Raw genomic sequence first — 20,389 nt, forward strand, 5'->3', positions numbered from 1 at the left:
AATCTCTACACACATTTTGGAGTGTTACACTGAGTTTATTTTGAGAAAGAAATCAAAGAATGCTTTTTTCATCTCTGAGCCAGATGGAAAGAAAAAACAAATGTATTTCACCCTCAGAAAGAAAACACATCAGAACTTCCAGAAGTTATTTTTGCCAAGATCTTTTTTGTTTGTTTTTATTTTTGTTTTGGTTGGTTTTGTTATTTTTTTTTTCACTAAACAGCATGAAGAGAATGAGATGAAGATGATGAGTGAACAAATAGGCTCTGGTTCTAGGAAGGTCTGGTTTCTGGGAAACAAGGGCTTTGTAAGTCATTGCTCTTTCCCATCTATAGATACCCGACCTACCTCTAAGTGAGTGCGGGTAAGCGCCGGGAGCCTCCTCCTGGCTCCTGCCCATGCCCTGGGAGCAGAGGTGTGTCCCAGTGCGGGAAGAGCATCAGCAGCACAGGGCCAGCAATTATCTCCAGGGTGCACAGAACACCCACAGAAGTGAGGGGTGAGAAAGCAAAGCGAGTCTGGAGGCTGGGGCTGGAGACATTTTGTTCCCTTTGGATGCTACATCTGTGTGAGCCGCTGTGCTTTTAATGAAGGAAGCTACGCTGGGGAAAAGTGGTTTTGCTTTCTCACACATGAATCAACTTGGCCACCTTTCTCTTTCTTGCTGCAGAGCAGTTTCCTCTGACCAGCTCCTTGCCTTGCCAGTGATCAGAAACCAATTCCTGCTACTAGCTAAAAACAGAGGAGCTACTTGCCAGGAACAGAAAATTAAAAGAGGAGGTCAGCCATCTGAGAAAGCGAAAAATAGCAAGATCAGAATAGCCATTATAAACAGCTGAATTAAGGTAGCTGCAATAATGGCTAATCTAGGAACTGATCCTGCTCTACTCAAGACGTTCACTTGAGGGCCTATCTGCAGTGCTTTGCATGCTAGAACAGTGAACTGCAAGAGGGAGTTCTTGGTACTTAAGACCTTCTCAAAAGTCTTGCACAGCTCAGACCAAGTTTTTAGCACCTAGGTGCTGCAAAAACAATGCCCAAAAAACTGCAATTAAGGGATAAAATAGCACAGTCATGCTCCAAACCAGGATGGTGTGAGAAGGAAGGCTTTAATGAAAATAATTCTCATCAGTTTGACTTTTAATACCTACAGATAAATGCTTGTGGCTCCACATCTCTCTGAACTCCACATCTCTCCTGGTTACACAAGCATGCACAGAGTAAACAACATTCACTTCCGTGTCTCCTCTTATTGCTTCCTTTATTGAAACGTTTGCACATATTATTTATAGACATCAAAGGGGATGAAAGTTTGAGATTTATAAGCTCTAATCAGCTGAAGGTGTTTCCAAATAAATTAATGAAGCAAGTCAGAAATGACATTAAGAAATCCAGCACTGGATGTAAAACACAGTGACTTTGCACCCTCTCTGCCTTCCCCTCCACCTTCTTGTCACAGTCTTGCTTGCCAGGGTATATGAACTTGCATTTAGTTTGATGTAAAGCAAGAGAAAGGACGATGGAAATGTATACTCAGCATGCCAAGTTACAGCATTTGTGTGTAAGAAAGAAAGCCAAAACTTGAGCTGGGAGAAAATAATTTCCTATAACTTAAAACTTTCCATACAACCTGTGTTATCGCTCAGACCATACAGAAAGTGGATTTAATGGGGATGTTTCCCAGGCCCCTTTCTGGTGTCTTGTTTGCATCCCTACGAATCTCTCCTTTCTGTGGCAGGTTCTTGAAGCTGTCTTAACACTCTCCCAGTCCTCCCAATGATTTCAATCTGTGTTGCCATTTGACACCTCCATTTCCCTCCTGCAGGAATACTGGGTCAGAAGGATGGTCTGTCTCAGCCCACCTAGCTGCTCAGGCCAGATTCTAAGGATGACCGGACACTCCAGACACGCAACTACAGCACTGCTTTCCAGCCAGCTCTGCAGCTACACTCTTTGCTTCAAATGTGTGAACAGAGAGCTTGAGCAGAGGCACATGTTGTTTCTCAATTAAAAGTGAATAATTAGAACATTATTATAGGTAGTTACAACCCAGAACTGAAATTCACTTTGAAATGAATATTTAATTCATAAACATGTCACACCTTTAAACTGTCCTGGTTCAATGGTTGCTTCCCAACTGCCCATAGATTAGCATAGCTGCTGTGCTAGTTTCCAACTGATTAAGAAGCTTTCATTGATCAACGGCCATTCTGTAACCTTATGCAGCCGTAAGTACAGCTATAGCTGTTGATCACTGCTGTTCAGAAAACCTCTTTAGAGGACTGGAGGATGCTAGATGATTCTTGAACCATCTTTATCTTAATATGCACCATCACTGCTGTTGCTGAAGGAACAGAAGGATGAAAAGGGCAAAGAAGCAATATAACTGGGGCTTACACAGAGGTTTCTCATTAACTTCTTTTGTTGACAGAAATCTATCCCATCAGTAAAAACCAGGAAGAAGGTCGTTTGGCAGATGGTCAGAATGGACTTATTTCACCTAAGTAAGCCAACACTCCAAACAAAGGTAGCAGTGCTTCTAATTCAGTATTATCTCTGCAAAGCTGCACTCACCAGGGTTTGTGAAGCTCTCTGACCATGCAAAGTAGTAGTATCTTGTTACCCAAATAGCAGTTTAACATATCTCCACAGACACTGTGTATAAATATGTAGATACAGTGCGTATCTACACACAACTAGGTACAGCATGAGAGGGTGTACAGCAGAATCATGTTGCATCTAAGACTTGATGAAAAAGCCAGCAGAGAAGTCTCAGGAAATCCAGACTGCCTGAAGAAAAGCCCTCCCTCAAAGATGGGGACACATGGTTTCTGCAGCTGTGATACACAGATCTTTCACTTTTAGTTAAACATATGCAATTTTCATGTTGTTCCTGTCTAATAACTAATATGTACCACGGGACAGATCCCCAAACATAACATGTTATTTTCTTTAATAAAAATATGGATAAAATTAAAAAGCCAAATGATCACTGGAGAGAGTATGGGATGTAGGAAAGCAACAGTCTTTAATCGGTTGGTCTTAGGAGCAGTATTTGAAAATCAGAAGTACAAAATCTTGTCTCTTTCCAACAGAGCTGGAGTATTTCAACAAACTTATCTGCATTCAGCCAAGGTAAACGGCAGGTCAGGAGGCAATGGAAAAAAAACTCTCCTTCCCAAGAAGCCAAAACAACTTCCTTTGTGACACAGAGTTTGGCCATGTAAAGAGTATAAAAACTGGGAACCAAAACCAGGGTTTCTATTAATGAACTGGTTCCTAATATTTTTTTAATTCCTGATAAACTGCATGGGACCTCATGGGACCATGGAGGAAACTGGCTACATCCCATTAGACACACTGATTTCTGTTTTGCAGTGTATTTTATTTTCTACTTTGTCTGGGAGAGTAGTGGCCCAGAAAACAGAGAGATCGATTTACAAAGCACTTTGGAGATGTTGATTAGACTTTTCTGAGTATGGCGTGTTTTTCTTACCACATCTTCTGTCTTAAGAAGAAACATATTTCAGCATGTGCAGCTCCTTTAATGCTGTTTTCATCAAATCCTTCACCTGGGCTTGACTTGCAATATGGGTAGCACCTACTGGGGCAGAATTCCTCATGAGAAGGGAGAAGGAATGAAAGCATTTCAAAATCATTCTTAAGAGCTGGTGATGTAATTCAGTGGCATTTTCTCATGAGTAGGTGGAAGGCAGGAAGGCAAGATGGCTGGCAGGCAGGAAAGCAGGCAGACAGGAAAGAAGACAGGCAGGTAAGCAGGCAGGATGGAAAAGTTTTTATTACCATGGTCTTCGCATAGTACCTCAATGGAACACTGGCTGTGATCAGAGCTATAATGAGTATCTAGTTCTTAGTCAACTTAATTGTTACACATGCAGATTAGACTGCATATAATATGGAAAACGCTACCTAAAATCTGCTTTAAAAGTTATTTAACCAGAACAAATCATCTGGGAAAGTACAAATATTTCTAAATGGAAAAATATTTCTCTATAGCTGAGCTAGGCCTGACAGCAAACCAGCAAAAAAAATTAATGAATTATTAGTACCTTTATTGTTTTCTTTGGCCCCTGTGCACTATATTTGTAAAAAAAGTCAGTAAAAAAGAGAACAATTGTAAAAAGCAAATATTTTGTACAAAAATACAAAGTTTTAAAAGCTCTTAAAAGTATATTCCATATTATTGATAAGAGTTGGACTATATATATATATTTATATAAAATCTATATATTCGTGTATCTGTATAATTTTCCTACATTTGGGATTTAGCAAATGAAACATACTGTTTACACAGTTGCTTTATATGTTTTTCTATATGAGTGACCAACAGTCTTTTTCAGATTAATAGAATGTCTTTTCTTAGAAGACGCAAGTCGCTTATGTATGTGGTTACTGGTTGGGAAGAAAATTTGTAACAGAATTAGTCCAGCGGTATTTCTTGATGCTGTGGGTTGAAAGGCCTTGAATAATTGCAGGATGCTGGAGAAGAGCTGCTGCTGAATTCCTTTATACACTTAAACCAGTTTTGAGTTCTTGCTTTTGTTTGTTTGGGTTTTTTTCCCCTTTCAATTTTGGTAGGCAATGTTGCTCTCTCTCCCAGGATTTTCTTCTTTAAGTAAATTTCCATAATACGTAGATATCTGTTGAGTCACAGCCTGTTACACTCCAAATATTTGCCCTGCAGCGTGAGGGAAAAAAAGGAAAACAAAGAAAAAACCCCATGTGAAGTTTAAGTGCATTTCCAAAAAGAAAACTTACAGAGATCAAGGTATGTACAAGTGGACTCATATTCAGCTTCTTTAAGTCCTGCAGGACAAATATTTGTAAACCATGAAGTTTTCCTAAACTAACAAATGTATGTAGGAAAACAAGAGCAAATTACATTACATGGTCCTTTGCTCTGGACATACAAACAGAGTTATACACACAGAAAGCTTGTTCAGCACTTTGTTTTGGTTTGGTTTAGGGGAACATTTCAGTGGATGGGATTTAATTTTGGCTCTAGCTGACATTTCTGTTTGCCTTCACTGAAATTCAACCTACAGGCTTGCAACTGGAGCAGCCGGGCACCCTTGGCAAAGCAATGTTTAGACAGGTTGTATGGAAGAGATAATGTTTTAGGCAGAGCCCCACCATGAACACAAATACCACCTAGCTCTGTGATGATGGGGCCAGGCTCTAAGCAGCCATGTGAACCATTTCCCTTCTGCTGTTGCAGAAATGCGTGTGTAACCAGAAAGAGATGCCCTGTGGCAATCACTTGCATGACTGCTGGGCCACATTGGCAGTTTGTAAGTCCTTCAGCTGGAACAGATGAGTTACTTACAGCCTGTGGACCTGGCCTCTCAGCCCCATGGGACATCTCCTCAGAGTGGTGGGAATTTTAAGATCTCCTTAGCAGTCACCAAGTGCCTCATGTTGCACAAACTCTCAAAACAGTCTTTTTGGGTTTTTGAGGCTGGTCCCTGAGCCATGCTAAGGCCAGCTTTCCCTCTTGTGTGGCCACTGAGTCTATAAATACAGCTTGCAGTATGGCCAGGGTCTGGAGCATTTGCCAAATCATGCCTGAAATTTTAGGCATGTTTAATGTCTGCAGGAGACAGTCAAGATGCAGAGCATGCCATGGCTACAGCCAGCTTGGAGACTGCTTTTACCAAATGCAGTAAATCCAGCATCTGCATCGCACAGGGTATTAGAAAAGTGCATGCTGGGCAGGATCTGAGTAGAAGTGCTCCACATGTGTTTCCCCTTCTTCCTCAAAAGACCCTGCCATAGCATCTAGCCAGGATCTTCTGCTCTTTAGCTGCAGAAAATTTACTGTGGGTCTGGTGAAGTAATCAAACCAAGTGCCTTGCTTACCTTTGTCCATGTCTTTTTCACAAATGAAATTGTTGACGTCTTCACAGTAGAAATCATTCCAGAGCCCAGCATAGATCAACCCAGCACAATCTTCCCCTGGCCCGTGCCCATGGCTCCAGTTATCAGGTTGCCCAGTTTTCCAGTTCCTTTCAACCAAAAAGTAAGAGATATGATTGCACAACACAGCACACATGACAGTGTTTCACGGCAAGAAATTAACAAAAACATCATGAGATCCGTTCTGAATGGGAAATACACACTGAAACAAACAATACATGACTCTTACTGAAAATGAAAAACAGATGTATTACTAAGAAGGGAATCTATTCAGCTTCAGGCTGCCAAAATTTACAGACCTAAAATTAGACTGATGAACTTTATTTTAGTTTCTAAATGTACATGCACATACAGTGGGAGTACTCCACGCTCTATGTATATTACTCCGAGCTTGCAAAGCCTGCATGCCGCATTCCTGCCGGCAGATGGGACTGAGAAGAGCCCGCAGCTGCCGTCACTCACTGCAAAGGAGCTCAGCCCTCTGACTGCCTCTTGGGAGGGAGAGCAAAAATCCGTGTGTTTTATGGGCAAGTGTATTTTTGGACTTACAAGGAAGGTACAAAGTATATATAGATATATCTTTTGAGATCAATAGGTTTGGTGGTGAAACTTAATGCAGCATGTAAAAAACTTACAGCAAGTGTTTCCTCATGCTGTTTTTGTTTAACAAGTGAGAAACACTTCCAGTCTTAGGACTTAAAAGCTCTATTTTCCTTCAGAAACAAGTTGTTGAAGGGAGCTTGTGATTGCTGGCTGATATGGTCCATGCTCAGCTAAAAAACATGCCTGCCTGACACAGAGCATCAGACCAGGCACCTGGGAGGACACAGGGCTTTCCAGAAGTAATGGAATACTGTGAAAATCAGTAACTGACAGCTCTGAGGTTATGACAGGGCACCTAAAACCATGGTGTAGTGGAAACCTATTGAAAACAGCAGCTTAAGTGGGATTCAGTCACAGTGCTGCCATAAAGAGAAAGAAAGATGAAAATGGGGAGGGAGAAAAGGGGAAAAATATTACAGCTCATTGGAATTGCATCTGACTTTTTCCATGTTTCCCATCAAGATAAACACCAGTGAGATCACAGCTAATCATTTTGTAACATGTGACTGACTGTAGCCTGTTTTTCTGGAGCACAGCATGCTCAGCCCTATAAACTCTTTAGTCCACTCCTCAGTATTAAAACTTCGGAGGGTTGTAATCTGTTCCATTTAGGACAAATTAGGTGTAGCCCTAGGATTCCTGGAGAGCTGCCAATTCAGCTCTCAGCTGGCCAAAGCATAGACACCCTCGTTTCATTCATTTTCCTTACATTTAATACTTTCCACTTGGATTTGGACTTTATCTAAAGGCTGGTCATTTTTTATCAGAACGAGTGCTCTATTTATAGCCAGTTGTAATGCAAATAAGGAAAATTCAAACCAAGACAGCAACACTGTCTGTCCTTTCCATCCCAACTTTGTAATGAAAGTCAGGAGAAAATGTTTTGGCAAGAAACACTGTGCTGTGTAGTTATGTGATACTTTCATTCAACATTCAGTTTTCTTCCTGGCAGGGAAAGAAAGACTTGTGCATGGAGAAGGGAGAGAGAAAAAAATGCAGTTCAGCAGTACCCTCAGTAACAAATTATTTCATTGGCATTCACAACCCTCGGGATCCATTGGATAATTTCTAGATGACGCTTTTAGAAGTGTCAGCGAGAGTGCCGGCATCTGCAGAAAATAAACACCATTGGTTTTTGTTTACGCACGTGTAAACTGGTAAGGATCCATCCAGCCATCTCCATTCATTTTCCTTCTCTGAATCTGTTAGTCCAATCCAGAAGCTGCCTTTTCCAAAAATCTGTCTTTTTATCCATTGCTGTGAAAGAAAGATCTTGGTTCAGGACAAACACACACAACCGTCTTTGGATAAGCTGCTCTAGATCCATGAGCATCTTTGTTATGAGAACAGGAAGGGACAGAAGAATTTTTCTAAGCTGAAGATATGCTTCAGAAGTCAGCCTTGAGACTCTGCAACCACATTAGAATCCACCACAGTGTTTTCATGTGAGGTAGAGAGAGCTAGGCATGAAAACCAGGTTGACGTAAAGTCACAGGCAATGTCTCACAGATACAAACTGAAGAAAAAAAGACCAAAAGTAAGCAGTTGTATCTTGACAACCCCATTCCTATGTAGCCACCAAATAATTATGTTGAACAATTGTAAAAGTATAGCTACGCTTACAGTAGATTAAAAATATTTTTTTGGTCACAGTAGTTTTAGGCTGCATGTATCAAATCAGACAATTTAAAATCCACCACAGCAAAAAATACATTCTGGATAATATGCAAGGCATAATGGACTACATCTTCAAAGGTTCAAAACACTCTGCCCTTCTGCACATGGAGAAGCAGGCAGAGACCGAACAAAATGATAACTGGAGTCAATCACTGTCTCTGCTTCACCATATGAATTCACAATGCTCTCAGCTTCCCACTTGCCTTGTAGCTTCCACATACTAAATAACATCAAACTCTCTCCTTGGAAAGCAGAAAGAGAAGGTGATTACCTGCTCCTCTTTGTTGTTTATGATAACCAAGCGTGATGCTCTCTCTTCACAGAATAACTTTGCCTCTTCAAAAATTTCTCTTTCAATTGAAAAGTAGTAGCACTTTTCAGTATAGTTCTTCCAATGAGGAGAACAACCTGTGATATGAATTTTTTGTGTTAAGTTAGTTACTGGTAACTCAAGGGGCTGGTGGTAACTTTCTGCATAGGGCAAACAGTAAGTGGGGGATCCCACACCCATCTGCAGTATGCTGAGACCTGAAGCACTTTAGGAATTTACTTATAATCACAGAATAAACTAGGTTGGAAAAGACCTTTAAGATCATAAAGTCCAAACTCTACCCCAGGACTGAAAAGTCCACCACTAAACCATGTCACTAAAGGCCTCACCTACACAGCTTTTGAACACTTCCACAGGGATGGTGATTCCACCACTTCCCTGGGAAGCCAGTTCCAATGCCTGATTACCCTCACTGTGAATAATTTTTTCCTAATATCCAGTCTCAGTTATTAGGATCCTGACTTTGTGCAATCAAGGCTGAGCTGTGTGGTCAAGGGGATTATTTAGTACTCACAGTATTGCTGCTTTTTCATTAGCTGTAAACATTAACTTTCAGGTCATCAGAAGGACGAGCAATAGGTGAAGCAACATGTCTTCACTTAACAAGGCTCTTTGTGATAAATCCCAGACATTTAGTCTAAGGAAGCAGAGGTTATTTGAACTAGAAACTAAGTGGTGAACACCCTCTACTATGTATATTTGTATCTCAGTAAAAGATGCATGCAGTTTGTTGATAGCTTACCATTAGCCTCAGGCACTGACGTAGGTTCACTCTGTAGGGCCATTGGCATCCCTGGACCTGGTGGCCCTGGTGGCCCAGGTGGACCCTTTGGACCAGGCAGCCCAGGGACTCCAGGTAGCCCAGGTAGTCCTCGAGGTCCTGGTACCCCTGGCTCTCCCACAGTTCCTTGCAGCCCTTGAAATCCTGGTGGACCTTGTGGCCCAGGTGGACCATCTTTGCCTTGTGGACCTGGTGGTCCTGGATCTCCACTTTGTCCAGGCGGACCTGTCTTGCCCGGAGAACCTCTCTGACCTTTGGAGCCAGGTGATCCTCTAGAACCTTTTCCTCCTTTTTCTCCTGGTGGCCCAGTTGGCCCAGGTGGGCCCTTCTCACCTGCAGGTCCTGGTGGTCCAGGCTCTCCTTTCTCTCCTTTTTGTCCTTTTAGGCCAGCGGGGCCAAGAGGACCTTGAGGGCCTCTGTCACCTTTAGGTCCCCTTGGACCAGGAGGGCCTGAAACAATGTAAGCACAAAAAGTGGGGATATGGACAAAACAAAAAGCCCACAAGGGGTCCTCATTTAATGTGTCTCAGACCAGCAACACTGGATATTCAGAACTGTGAAAACCGGGTTAACAGTTACTTTGAGTAATGCTTGTACATCTGCTTCTTGGGTGCTATATAACATCGATCTTTCCTCAGCCTCTATGAAATACAGGATGCAGAAAAAAATAATCTGAAGCACCTTGTCCTGTGAACTGGACAATGACACCGTGCCCTAGGTGACCAGCTGAGGCACCAGTCCCTGCAAGGCACACTCTGTCTTGCATGTTGATGCTCCCATTCCTTCACTCTGCTACTTCCTTCTAGCCCGACCACTCCTCTCTTAGACTGTAAGACTCTTTCTCTTGCAACGACCTTGTTCACTGCTTTGTCAGTAATGGATTGTCAAAAAGGGACAAAATGATGAATAGCAAGTAACAGGCCAACTGTGGGAAAGACCAGAAGTACTAGTTGCAAACTGGTCAGCTATAACAGGAAAGAGAATGATACACACATTAGGAAATGGCAACATTGTGACATTAAAAACCAAAATAATTTGGGATTCTGATCATGGATGAGCAAATGCCTTCCCAATATACTTCCCCCCGCCAACCTACATATTTTTAAATCCTCCAGAGATAAATTCCTAAACTGCAGTGATTTAGTCCTGGTTGAAATCAGAGAGGTTATGGTTATAGACATGAAATCTTGGCTCTAATTCAGCCTTAGTTTATTTGGAGCAATGGATTTATATTTGTGATTAGGCTTTTAGGCTTGACTGGTTCACATCAGGTTGGAAATATGAGTGTTCTTTTCATTTGGGATAATACTTGGCTGGGAGAAGCCTCCTAAACTTGATGCTATTTGTTTCTGGAGAAAATAAAATATCCCAGGATTAAAGAACTAAGCAAAGTAGGATGTTTTCTGGCAGACTAACAACTGGCTGAAAGTGAAATAGCAACTTGTTTTCCAGTAAGGGCGGACCTTGCTGGGAATATTCCAATGTATATTTTTTAGCCATTTCCTCCTTAGCAGGCATTGGTTTTTTGAGGTTCCACACCTTCACTTGCTTATTTTAGAAACTAAATCAAAACCAGATCCAGTCAGTCAGTCAGAATAAATTTTGCTAAGTCAGAACCTTCTTTCATAACATCCCTATTGTAGCTATGTAAAGAAGGCATAGGAAAATTAATACGGAAAATTCAAGCAACATTTCCGTTCACAAGGTTTAGGATTAGATAATAGAAAACCCCAGAACTCTGCCAGCATACACTATCTTCCACAGAACTAAACAAGTAATGCAAGCAGGAATTTGGCATAGACTATTAGAAGCATCATTAAGGAAGCTATATACCTTGTAGGATAGTGAAGTTCTTGATGAGCTGGCCATGTTTGGAATCTACCAGCTTCATTTCTTCCATGATTACTGACAAATTGGCAACTTCAACATCTAACCTTGACCTCATCAAATCCTGTTGCACCTTGAGAGATGCAGAGTCTAAGCGAATATTGGCTAGCGTGCTGTTCATAAAAATCAGCTCATCTGAATGTTTACTTAAGGTGTCTGTACAAGTTGTCCTGACCTCATTGAGATTGCTAGTCAGTGTTCGTAGATGATGAGCAGTGTAGCTGATGTTGCTAATGATATTGACTATATCAGTTTCGAAGACCTGGAACCTCTCTTCTAGCTGGTTAAATTTGGCAGAAGTTCTGTTTTCATATTCTTTATGTTGTTCCTGGAGATCCTTTAGATTTTGTTCATTGGCTTGGGCAATTGTGGTTATGTTTTCCATTTGCCCGCTGAAGGAGCTGAGCTGATTGTTCATGTCTTCAAGTGTATCATTGTTAGCTTTAGCCAATGCTGAGTTGTTGGCAGCCAAAGTCTGCAAATTTTGTACTTTCTCCTTAAGGCCATCTGTGTCCTTTCGGGCTTGAAGGACAACCTGCTGCAGATTTTGAAAGTCATTCTTGATTCTTAGAATAGCCAAGCTTGTATCTTCCATTGACTTCTGCAAGACACTGATAAGATTTCTTTGCTGCATTTGTGTCAGGTTTAAGTTGTTCAGGTTCATGATGACCACATTATGAGAATGCACTTGGTTTTGCAAGTTTGTTTGGATATTACTTGTGTCTTGTTGAAGATTGTTGATATAGCCAGTATATGCCTGAAGAGTCTTATTAACACTGATGATCATGATAGAGTTACTATCTAAGGCACTTCTCATTTGACTCTGTCTATCATCTAATACATTTCCAGACTCTTGCAGCTTCTCCAGTGTATCTTTGTTTCTGGTAGTTTTCTCTGCAATGTCATGAAGCTGCTGACGAAGAGCCAGAATGTCAGATCTGAAGCTAGACAGTTCAGTGTTAGTGTCCATGGCTTTTTGCCCAGCTTGGTCATCTGTTGTACATGAGAAAAAAAAAAAAGAAAGGCTTTAGGATGAGTTTTTAAAAACACAGTATAAGAAAGCACAGGGTATTTTAAGTACAGTCAGGTTGTCAAAATGTTTTGTCAATAGACAGAATGCTGTATTTTTCCGGAAAAGAGAAACCACTAAGCAAAGTTCTGTCACTAGCAGAGCTAAAATCAAAGAGCAATCAATGAAGACCTTGTGTTTTTTTGAGGAGAACAAAATGGTGATTCTAGCATCATATATGGGAAAAACTACCACTGATGAGTAAATGCAGTCAAGTATTCTTGTATTCTGAATGCAAACCGAATGGCAAACAGAATTCAAAATATTAAAGAGGTATCAGTAAGTACATGTTTTGAAGCCACAGCTGGATTTTGCTGAAAGCTCATAAGTAAATTTTAGCTGCTCGTATTTTATTCTTCTTTTTCCTGGCAGGTAGAATATCTTCATTGTGATTTAGTACCTATGTTTCCATTTTTTAAAAATCTTGGGTTTAGTTTTAAAAAAGTTCTAATACTTCTTTTAGAACAATCTGGGTTAGAGACAAAAGCCTTGCCAGCAGGCTGCTCCAGGTATGACAGGATATAATGTATTTCTGGTTTTCGCTCTAATATATTACTATTGTTTTTAATGACATTTATTTTGTTGTTACTGTTTCCTCATGTTCTGAGTTTGAGGAAGGCAAAACCTTTAACCTTGAGGACCATCTCTGCTCTTGCTTACACTGCCCTACAGAATAGTTCTGGAAGCTTGTCTGAATATGATTAAGCTTCTTTGGCTGCACAGCTCATCAGCCAGGACACGGAAACCAAGCAAGTCAACACTCACTTGGAAGATTCGCTTTCTTGACCTCAGTTGCTTCTCTCTCCTACATGCAGTTCATATATGACTGTCCTCATCTAAGTGTAGCTATATTTATGAATTACGCACTCCGAAGTCCATCATTTCATATGTCCCCAAGAGAAAGCACTCTGGTTTTCATAAACTACAGTGAATACAGCTGTGTATGGAGCTTTCTTCTGGTGTGTTTGAATGAGTCATGATGGCAAACATCAAATGGTGGCTTGTGAGACTTCAGTCTGAAGTGTTTACAAAGTCTTTTGTGGATGGACATCTTCCCAAGCACAGTTCCTTTCCCCGCCACTTGTCTCATTCCAGGATCTTCTCAGCTCTGACTCTGTGTTTACCTCTTCGTTATAGCTCAAATTATGTTGTGTTCCTCACACAGCTCTGACAACTGCCAGGTTCACACACAGCTAATCCCCGAAGGCCCATCTTTTATTCACCACATGCTGTTATCCTTCTGGCCCTACAGCAGTTCTCTTACCTTTATGCCTCCCACACACATTGCTCCATGACTTTTTTAACTTCCTCCATGGGTTAAGTCCATTTAAATGGGAGCTGAAGGTCCTGAGCATCTCACTGGCCATCCATCCAGCAGCGTGTAAAAATGTGTGGGCATGAATGAATCAAAGGCACTCCAAGTTGTGAAAATTTAATCAGCATAACACAATAACCCAAATATAACCCAAAAGTCCCATGTGCTTGAAGGTGTAACATTTACTTCTGTATATTTATCACTAAAAGTACATGCCACTGAATTACTCCCTGTCTTTGAACTAAACGCACTGTGCAAATGCCTCAGAATCCAGCTATTTTTTTGAGGGGAAAAAGTTGTAAAAATTTATGATCAAGCTGCAAGCAAGTAATTTTTCCTAGAAATACACATCTCAACATGTGGTTTCTGAAGCTAAACAAAATTAATTTCAGTCTTCAAATAAATTTCACATGCATTATGTGTATATTAATAATATCCATATTTAATATATTTATATTTATATCAGAACCAATTATTTATTTTTACACTAAAACTCATTATATAAACTATATGTCTGTGCATATATAAATCGATTATAAGCAGCTGTGTTTCCTTTCCAGACAGGGAAGAAATGTAGAAATGTACACTTAGTGAGTACAAGGAGAAATCCAAGATTTTTTCCATCTTCCTGCAAATTGAGAACTGCGATAGCACTTGGGAGAGCTGAACTCATAACAAACTCGTAACAAACTTGTGTCCTGTGTTCCCTGAGTTGATTAAGAAATATTTTATGGAAGTAATCAACTTGCCTCACACATCAGAGTTTTGAACACCTCACTGCTTGTGCACCCTTTAAAATGGCCTTCAGGTTTGAATCTCAACTGCTAAAACAGCATCAGGATGACTGGGTAATAGATTTCCAATTTATGTAGAATCTGTTGTGCTGTGGAACAGCTTCTGCTATGTTTTGCATCTCTACCTCAGAGAAGACTCTCTCCTGAGGACAACCTTTAAGTATCTGTTTATTTTACTATAAATGATTTCACAGTTATTTCAGTGGGAACTGTAAATACTGAAGTATGCTTAAAATGCTGTCCTAAGGAGAGCTGCTCTTAACTGCTTTGAAGTGCTATCCCAAGTACTTGAGACATTGGAATAGAAGTGCTGTATCTTGTCAGAGCCACAGATTTTTCAGGCAAATTTCCTTCTGCTACCTGCCAGGAGAATACCTCAAAGCCATAATACAAAGGGGCTTTGCTTGTGTGTGTATTACCTAATTTCTTCAGCCCACTCTCCACTTCTGTGAGCTTTTCTGTATATCTTCTGTGGGATGTTTCCAGGCCACCTGTCACATTGTCCATTTTTTCTACAACTAGAGGAAAGAGGACAATATGTTATGGAAAGAATAAAAGTAAAATTATTTTAAAAGTCTAGTAAACAACAAATCAAATTAAAAAACACCCCTAACATCAAACAAAAAAAGAAACCACCTTAAAATTGCTTTGCTTGCCACTACACTCTTCTGTGGCTCTGTAAAAGGTTGGAAGGATGAGCTCCTATCTGCTGGTGGGACCCACCATTCTTCCAGTACTTCAGTCTGCTTACAGTTCCCAAACATTTCTTTGCTCATGAGCCATCTCTCTCCTGAATGAGGAAATCCTTCTTTGTGGGTTTTCCTCATGAACTAAATCCTTTTAACAGTATTTCCATGCTTCAAGCACAGGGCTGTGTGGCAAAGGCAGACTGATTCCTAAAGGCTCAGACTCATGAGCCAAGACTTCCTTTTAGTTTGCTATGAGCCATTTTTCCTTTAAAAGGATTTTTTTTTTCCCTCCAGTGCCTTTTAATCATTAAAAATGCCACCTGGATAGCAAACTTTGGACTGAGATAGACGTTTGAAGGTGCAATTACCAGATATTTTGGAGACAAACTGTTAAACATCTTGACAATGGTACAGATATCACTCAAAATGGTCATGAAACCAACCTTCCTCATTAAGATTGAAAGGTCACTCAGCAAGTGCAGATTTTTGGCTGGTGTGCTTCTTAAAAATGACTCATGTCTGAGTCATTTTCTTGTCACTGAGGCAATCTGATTATTTGATGGGATTGATACGGAAATGGAAAAAGCAGAGCAACAAATAAAGAGCCCAGGGTAACTTCCAGGGGCAAAAAGGGGAAATGCTTGAAGGTCAGAGGCAGCCTCCAGCTTCCACAGCAAACCTTATCTCATTGGCTTTTCATTCAAGCCACAACCAGGGGCAGAAATTTCTTCTCATCACGAGATTATTTAACCCTTTTTCTACACTGGGAGCAGAATGGATCTGAACCAACCATGAGAGAGGCTACAGCTCCCTCCTTTCCATCAGAAGAAATAAGGTGCTTCCCATGTCTTGAGATAGTGAAGCCAATTCTGTAAGCCGGTGTGGGTTAGGGGGTAACTTCTGTGAGATAATCAGCTAAGAAACAGCTTCATGGAAGTTGTTGCTATGTAAAGATTTGGGTTTTTACTAGAAGTGGATATTTAGTCAATCTTCTGCTGCTCATAAGCAACCACAAGAATCCTAGACCTTTACAGGGCAGTCCACTAGCTGCTCCTTCTGTATTAACCTTTGTCCTTGTTTTTCTGACTCTGGGTACCACAGTTACACAGGAGGCTTTTATTGCTTCCCCCAAACCAACAGGAGAAAAAGCACACTGAGATTTTCGCTGGTGCAACTGAAGTAAATAGTGTTACAACAGAGAAAAAGTCTCAAGGTTTTCAGAGAGACCAGACACTCTTGGTGGATTATCTGTCTGCTCCCTTCTGTATTGCTAACAAGCCAGTAAAACAGAGACTTCACTGTGTGTGCAAGGATACAGTCAGAGTGTGGCTTTCTATATCTGAGATGACAGCAGATTGCTAAAGAGTTCCAGGCTATAATAATGGTTTTGATTTTTCAGGGGGACCATTGCTCAGTAACTTCTGCCTGGCCTACTCCAAGTGTTTCTGCTGGACCTGTGCCTTGACTAGCAATGTCACATTACCTATGGGTCTTGTTAATCAAGATTTAGTGTAATATTCACCTGTTTTCTACAGTTACGCAAAACACTTGGAGTTGGAAAATTAATATATATATTATCAATAATGAAAGGAAAATGTAGTTCCTTCCTTTTCCTGTACAAATAAATGACAGTTTGTATGTCAGATCTTAAGTTTGTAAAACTGAGATTTTATACTGTCCTATAACAACAAGAATGTTTTCATGGTTGAATGAATTCTGACACTAGAAACTTGGGTTAAAATATTCCCCTGAAGAGTCCAAAGCAAATGAAAATAGTGGAAATCCTATCAATATGTGGTAGCCTGTACTAGCAGTTAGTTGAGATAGGAGGGAATTAAAGATATAAAAGCATATGGTATTTTTCATTGATGAAAGGAAAAAAAAAAACACAACCCCACACTACAAAGACTGAAGCTGGCCTGTGGATATGGATATTCTTTGTGTGGAACACCCGAAAAATTTGTTGAAGTGGGACTTTAATCAGAAGCCTCACTGGTATTATTGATAACTGGCCATGGTATGTGGGGAAGACAGTGACTGGGCTGCGTATGAAAGGTCACTAATGAAGGCTGTTAAAAGGTCTCAGTCCCCAGCAGCTTGTCTCCTACAGAAAGTCATAGCTTTTAATTCTCATGTGTAACTGGATGCCAGACAGCAGCCCTGGACTGGAAGTGCTGACACAATATTTATCTGGACGATGCTGGTTTAGAGGCTGCTTTCAAATACAGAAGGTATTGATTTTTATCTGTTTGACACTGAACAAGCGATGACTTATCCAGATTAACTGATCAAAGTGCAGAATTAGCTATATCAGGCAAACCATTTCCTTTATTTTAATTCTGTTTCCCCTAAGAGGACAAGTCAGTCCTGTCATGTGAAGTGTCTAGGAGGCTAGAACCAAGTTCAAGCCATCCAGCTCCAGCAGCAAAACCCACAGAGATCTCTGCAAACGTGAACTGCAGGGTTTGCTCAAGGATTCTTGGTGATGCAGGCTAAAACGAATTTTGTCATCCCACAGACCAATGCATATATTTACTTTTTGCAGGGGCAGGATGTTAGCCTCCATGGTCAAACAAGCCTGGAGGACTTAATTTTGTACATATACTCCTTCCCCAAGCAAATTGTAGCTTCTTTCTTGCTACTGCCCTGCAAGAGGAAAGTATGAACCCTGGGGAGGACGAGTAGAGACCTGTGGCCAAAGTAGGTTTTGTTGCTCTTGCTGTCAAAAGAGATCATACGGACAGATGCCCACTTATTTGGAGTGCTTTCCCTTCCCTGGCACTAGCTCCCACCACCATCTCTGGATGGAACCTTCAGTGGTAGGTGTGCTTGTGAAGCACTCTCAGCAGTGGATGTCAAGTTCTCAGGAGTGCCCTGGGCTTGAACAGCCACTTTCAATCTTCTACAGAAACATGGCAGACCAGCCTAATATCCCTTATGAAGGCCACTATGCTGCTCCCAACAGTCTGCTGATTTCAGAACCTTAAGCTTGATTTTGGATATTAATTCTCAGCTTGGTCAGATCTGTCTACGTTGTCATCTCATTTTATGACAAGGTCACTGCAGAAAATGTGGTAAAGGTCCTCCCTAAAGAAGGCAAAATTTCAAGTAGTTGCTGACTGGAACAGTGAGGACTGTCTGCATAGGAGCCACTATTTCAGAAGCAGAGACAAAATGTGCCATCTCACCAGGATGTGCCAGCCCTGGGTAATGGCAGGCAAACTCTGTCTGGGAGACATGAAGTAAGCAGATGAAAGTCATGGTGGGCATTAGTCAAGAAACTTAAGAACAAGGACTGACTAGAGAATGAGAACTATAAAATTCAAGCTTGAAAGCAAGTTAACTTCCCTCACTGTAGTGAGTCACAGGGAGATCATTCACCTTCAACAGGCTAAGCTGACACTGGCTCATGCCAGAAAAAGTATAACTTTGTATTTTGCATTTAATTTAACACATAAAAAATTACAGATGTTTTTAACAGTATTTTAATATGCCTTCTCAAAGCAAATTAATAGTAAACTCATCTTGTTATTCCTTCGTGACCTTGATGTTTAATTCATGTTTTGGTTTCAGGTTTCTCTAACCTACTATATAATTTTTACCACCAGTTTGGAGGTTTGTTCTATATTGACTTTGCCTCCCATTGAGCTATTTTTTTGCCTGCCATATTTAATCTACTGATTAGTAGTTTTAACATTTTAAATCACAAAGGAGATCTAAATCCCACGTAGGAAATGGAAGTTTTAAAAGCAGTTTTGGGCTTTATAAACATAAGTGTGGGAGGCAAATTTAATGGAAACTCAGCTAAGAGACTGAAAGAATCCCTGATGCCAGCAAAATTCCTTCTTTCAGTGTAATATTTCAATAGAAAAGACAAGCCAAACTCTGATGCAGCGTTGAGAGTTCAAGAGCTCTATAAAATTTTATTTTGCGTTTTTTTCTTCCTTGAAGGCCTAATTCCTTCCCAATGATCAAAAATATTGCAGTAAGTCCTTCGAGCATGTACTGTCAGCTGGGGTTTTGTCTAATTCATGTTTTGCCTGCAAATCAGCACTTAGGCACTGTAGAGCTGAAGGTCTTCAGCTGCAGGTACAAAGGGTTGTACCTGACATGACCATTTGCTGCTTGGTGTTATAGAAGTAACACCTTGAAATAAACATGACTTTTCTCCAGAGTATGCCTCTTGCCCTTGACATTCAGGTGGAGCAGTCGGTGAGTGGTGGAGCAGTGGTCACCAAGATGTCTTAAGGTGTATGAGCAAGATATGCATTACCCACCTTCCTACAATCTTCTTTTTTCCATTATTTTGTGGGAAATTCTTTTATGCTCGCCCTGGATAGATGTGGCTTGCAACTACTATGACAGAAGGACTAGTCTCTGGTCAGGCACCAATGACAGTATACTCAGTACAAGAAAGAGTTTTAAAAATGAGTGCAGCAAAGGTGGGTACACCAGAGCAAAGACTAGGGAAAAGGTAGTGCTAGAGGCCCCCATGGAGAAAGAATCTTGAAAACTGTGGGTTGAAAGAGAAACTCCCTCTCCCGGAGAGATCTTTTGGACAGTTTCCTTACTGCTATGGCTTCCCACACAAGAACAAATGTTTGCCAAAGCAAGATATAGAGCAATGTTCCCTCCAACTTGATAAGCTGTTTCTGATGCCGAATGAGATCGGAGTATTCTGGTGAGCCCCAGAACTGACAGCCTTGTATAAAACTCTCTTAGGAAAAAATCTGTTACATCCCAGGCATTTTCTGGCTGGGTTACAGCCTAGAAGGATTCCATCCTCATCTGCTGGAAGCAGATCTCTGCAGATTTGTATCTGCAAAGACCTAAGTTTGTCCTCCCCATTTCCATATAACCAAATGATCTTATCTCCAGAGATGAAGAACAAGGTTTTGAATCTGGGCACTTTTTTTTCCTCAGAATTTGACTTTCAGAGACCAGTTACACATTCTTCAAGAGAATATGTGACCAATTATATATGTACTGTATTTCTTTGCATTCGATTTTGACACATTCTGTCTGCTTTAACATGAAAAAGGAATACCTATATGTCTCAATATGTCCTTCACATTCTCTCATCTCCCTGGCTGAATCTTCCATCTAAACCAAGAAGTTTTAATTTTCTTCCCACTCAAAACTGTACCAAATCCTCTTAAATAATTATTTATCCCTTTCTATTTCCACTATTTCCTTTTCTTTCACTGGCAAAGGACCAGAGGTGATGTCAGCTCTGCTACGAGCGCAGCTGCTGGCGGCACAGGATGCACTGCATGCTAATCACATGAATATTTACCCAGCTTCTT

The 20,389-nt window shown here is 40.7% G+C and overlaps 1 protein-coding gene across 1 annotated transcript in view; it reads right to left on the reverse strand.

Moving 5' to 3' along the window:
* Positions 1 to 3,004: 3,004 nt before the first annotated feature.
* The window catches only part of COLEC12 (collectin subfamily member 12), a 98,945-nt gene continuing 81,560 nt past the window's right edge, over positions 3,005 to 20,389 (reverse strand). The window contains exons 4-10 of the mRNA XM_061448703.1: positions 14,814 to 14,912; positions 11,163 to 12,209; positions 9,291 to 9,779; positions 8,489 to 8,625; positions 7,688 to 7,797; positions 5,881 to 6,026; positions 3,005 to 4,699 (exon numbers count right to left, since the gene is read on the reverse strand). Of these exons, the coding sequence (XP_061304687.1) occupies positions 4,680 to 4,699; positions 5,881 to 6,026; positions 7,688 to 7,797; positions 8,489 to 8,625; positions 9,291 to 9,779; positions 11,163 to 12,209; positions 14,814 to 14,912 (2,048 nt within the window). The 3' untranslated portion in view covers positions 3,005 to 4,679. The remainder of the gene's footprint in view (positions 4,700 to 5,880; positions 6,027 to 7,687; positions 7,798 to 8,488; positions 8,626 to 9,290; positions 9,780 to 11,162; positions 12,210 to 14,813; positions 14,913 to 20,389) is intronic.

The sequence above is a fragment of the Pezoporus flaviventris genome, unplaced genomic scaffold (assembly GCF_033815535.1).
Source record: "Pezoporus flaviventris isolate CSIRO_AGI_PZ_B2104156 unplaced genomic scaffold, CSIRO_AGI_Pfla_v1 ptg000007l, whole genome shotgun sequence".
NCBI lineage: Eukaryota > Metazoa > Chordata > Aves > Psittaciformes > Psittacidae > Pezoporus > Pezoporus flaviventris.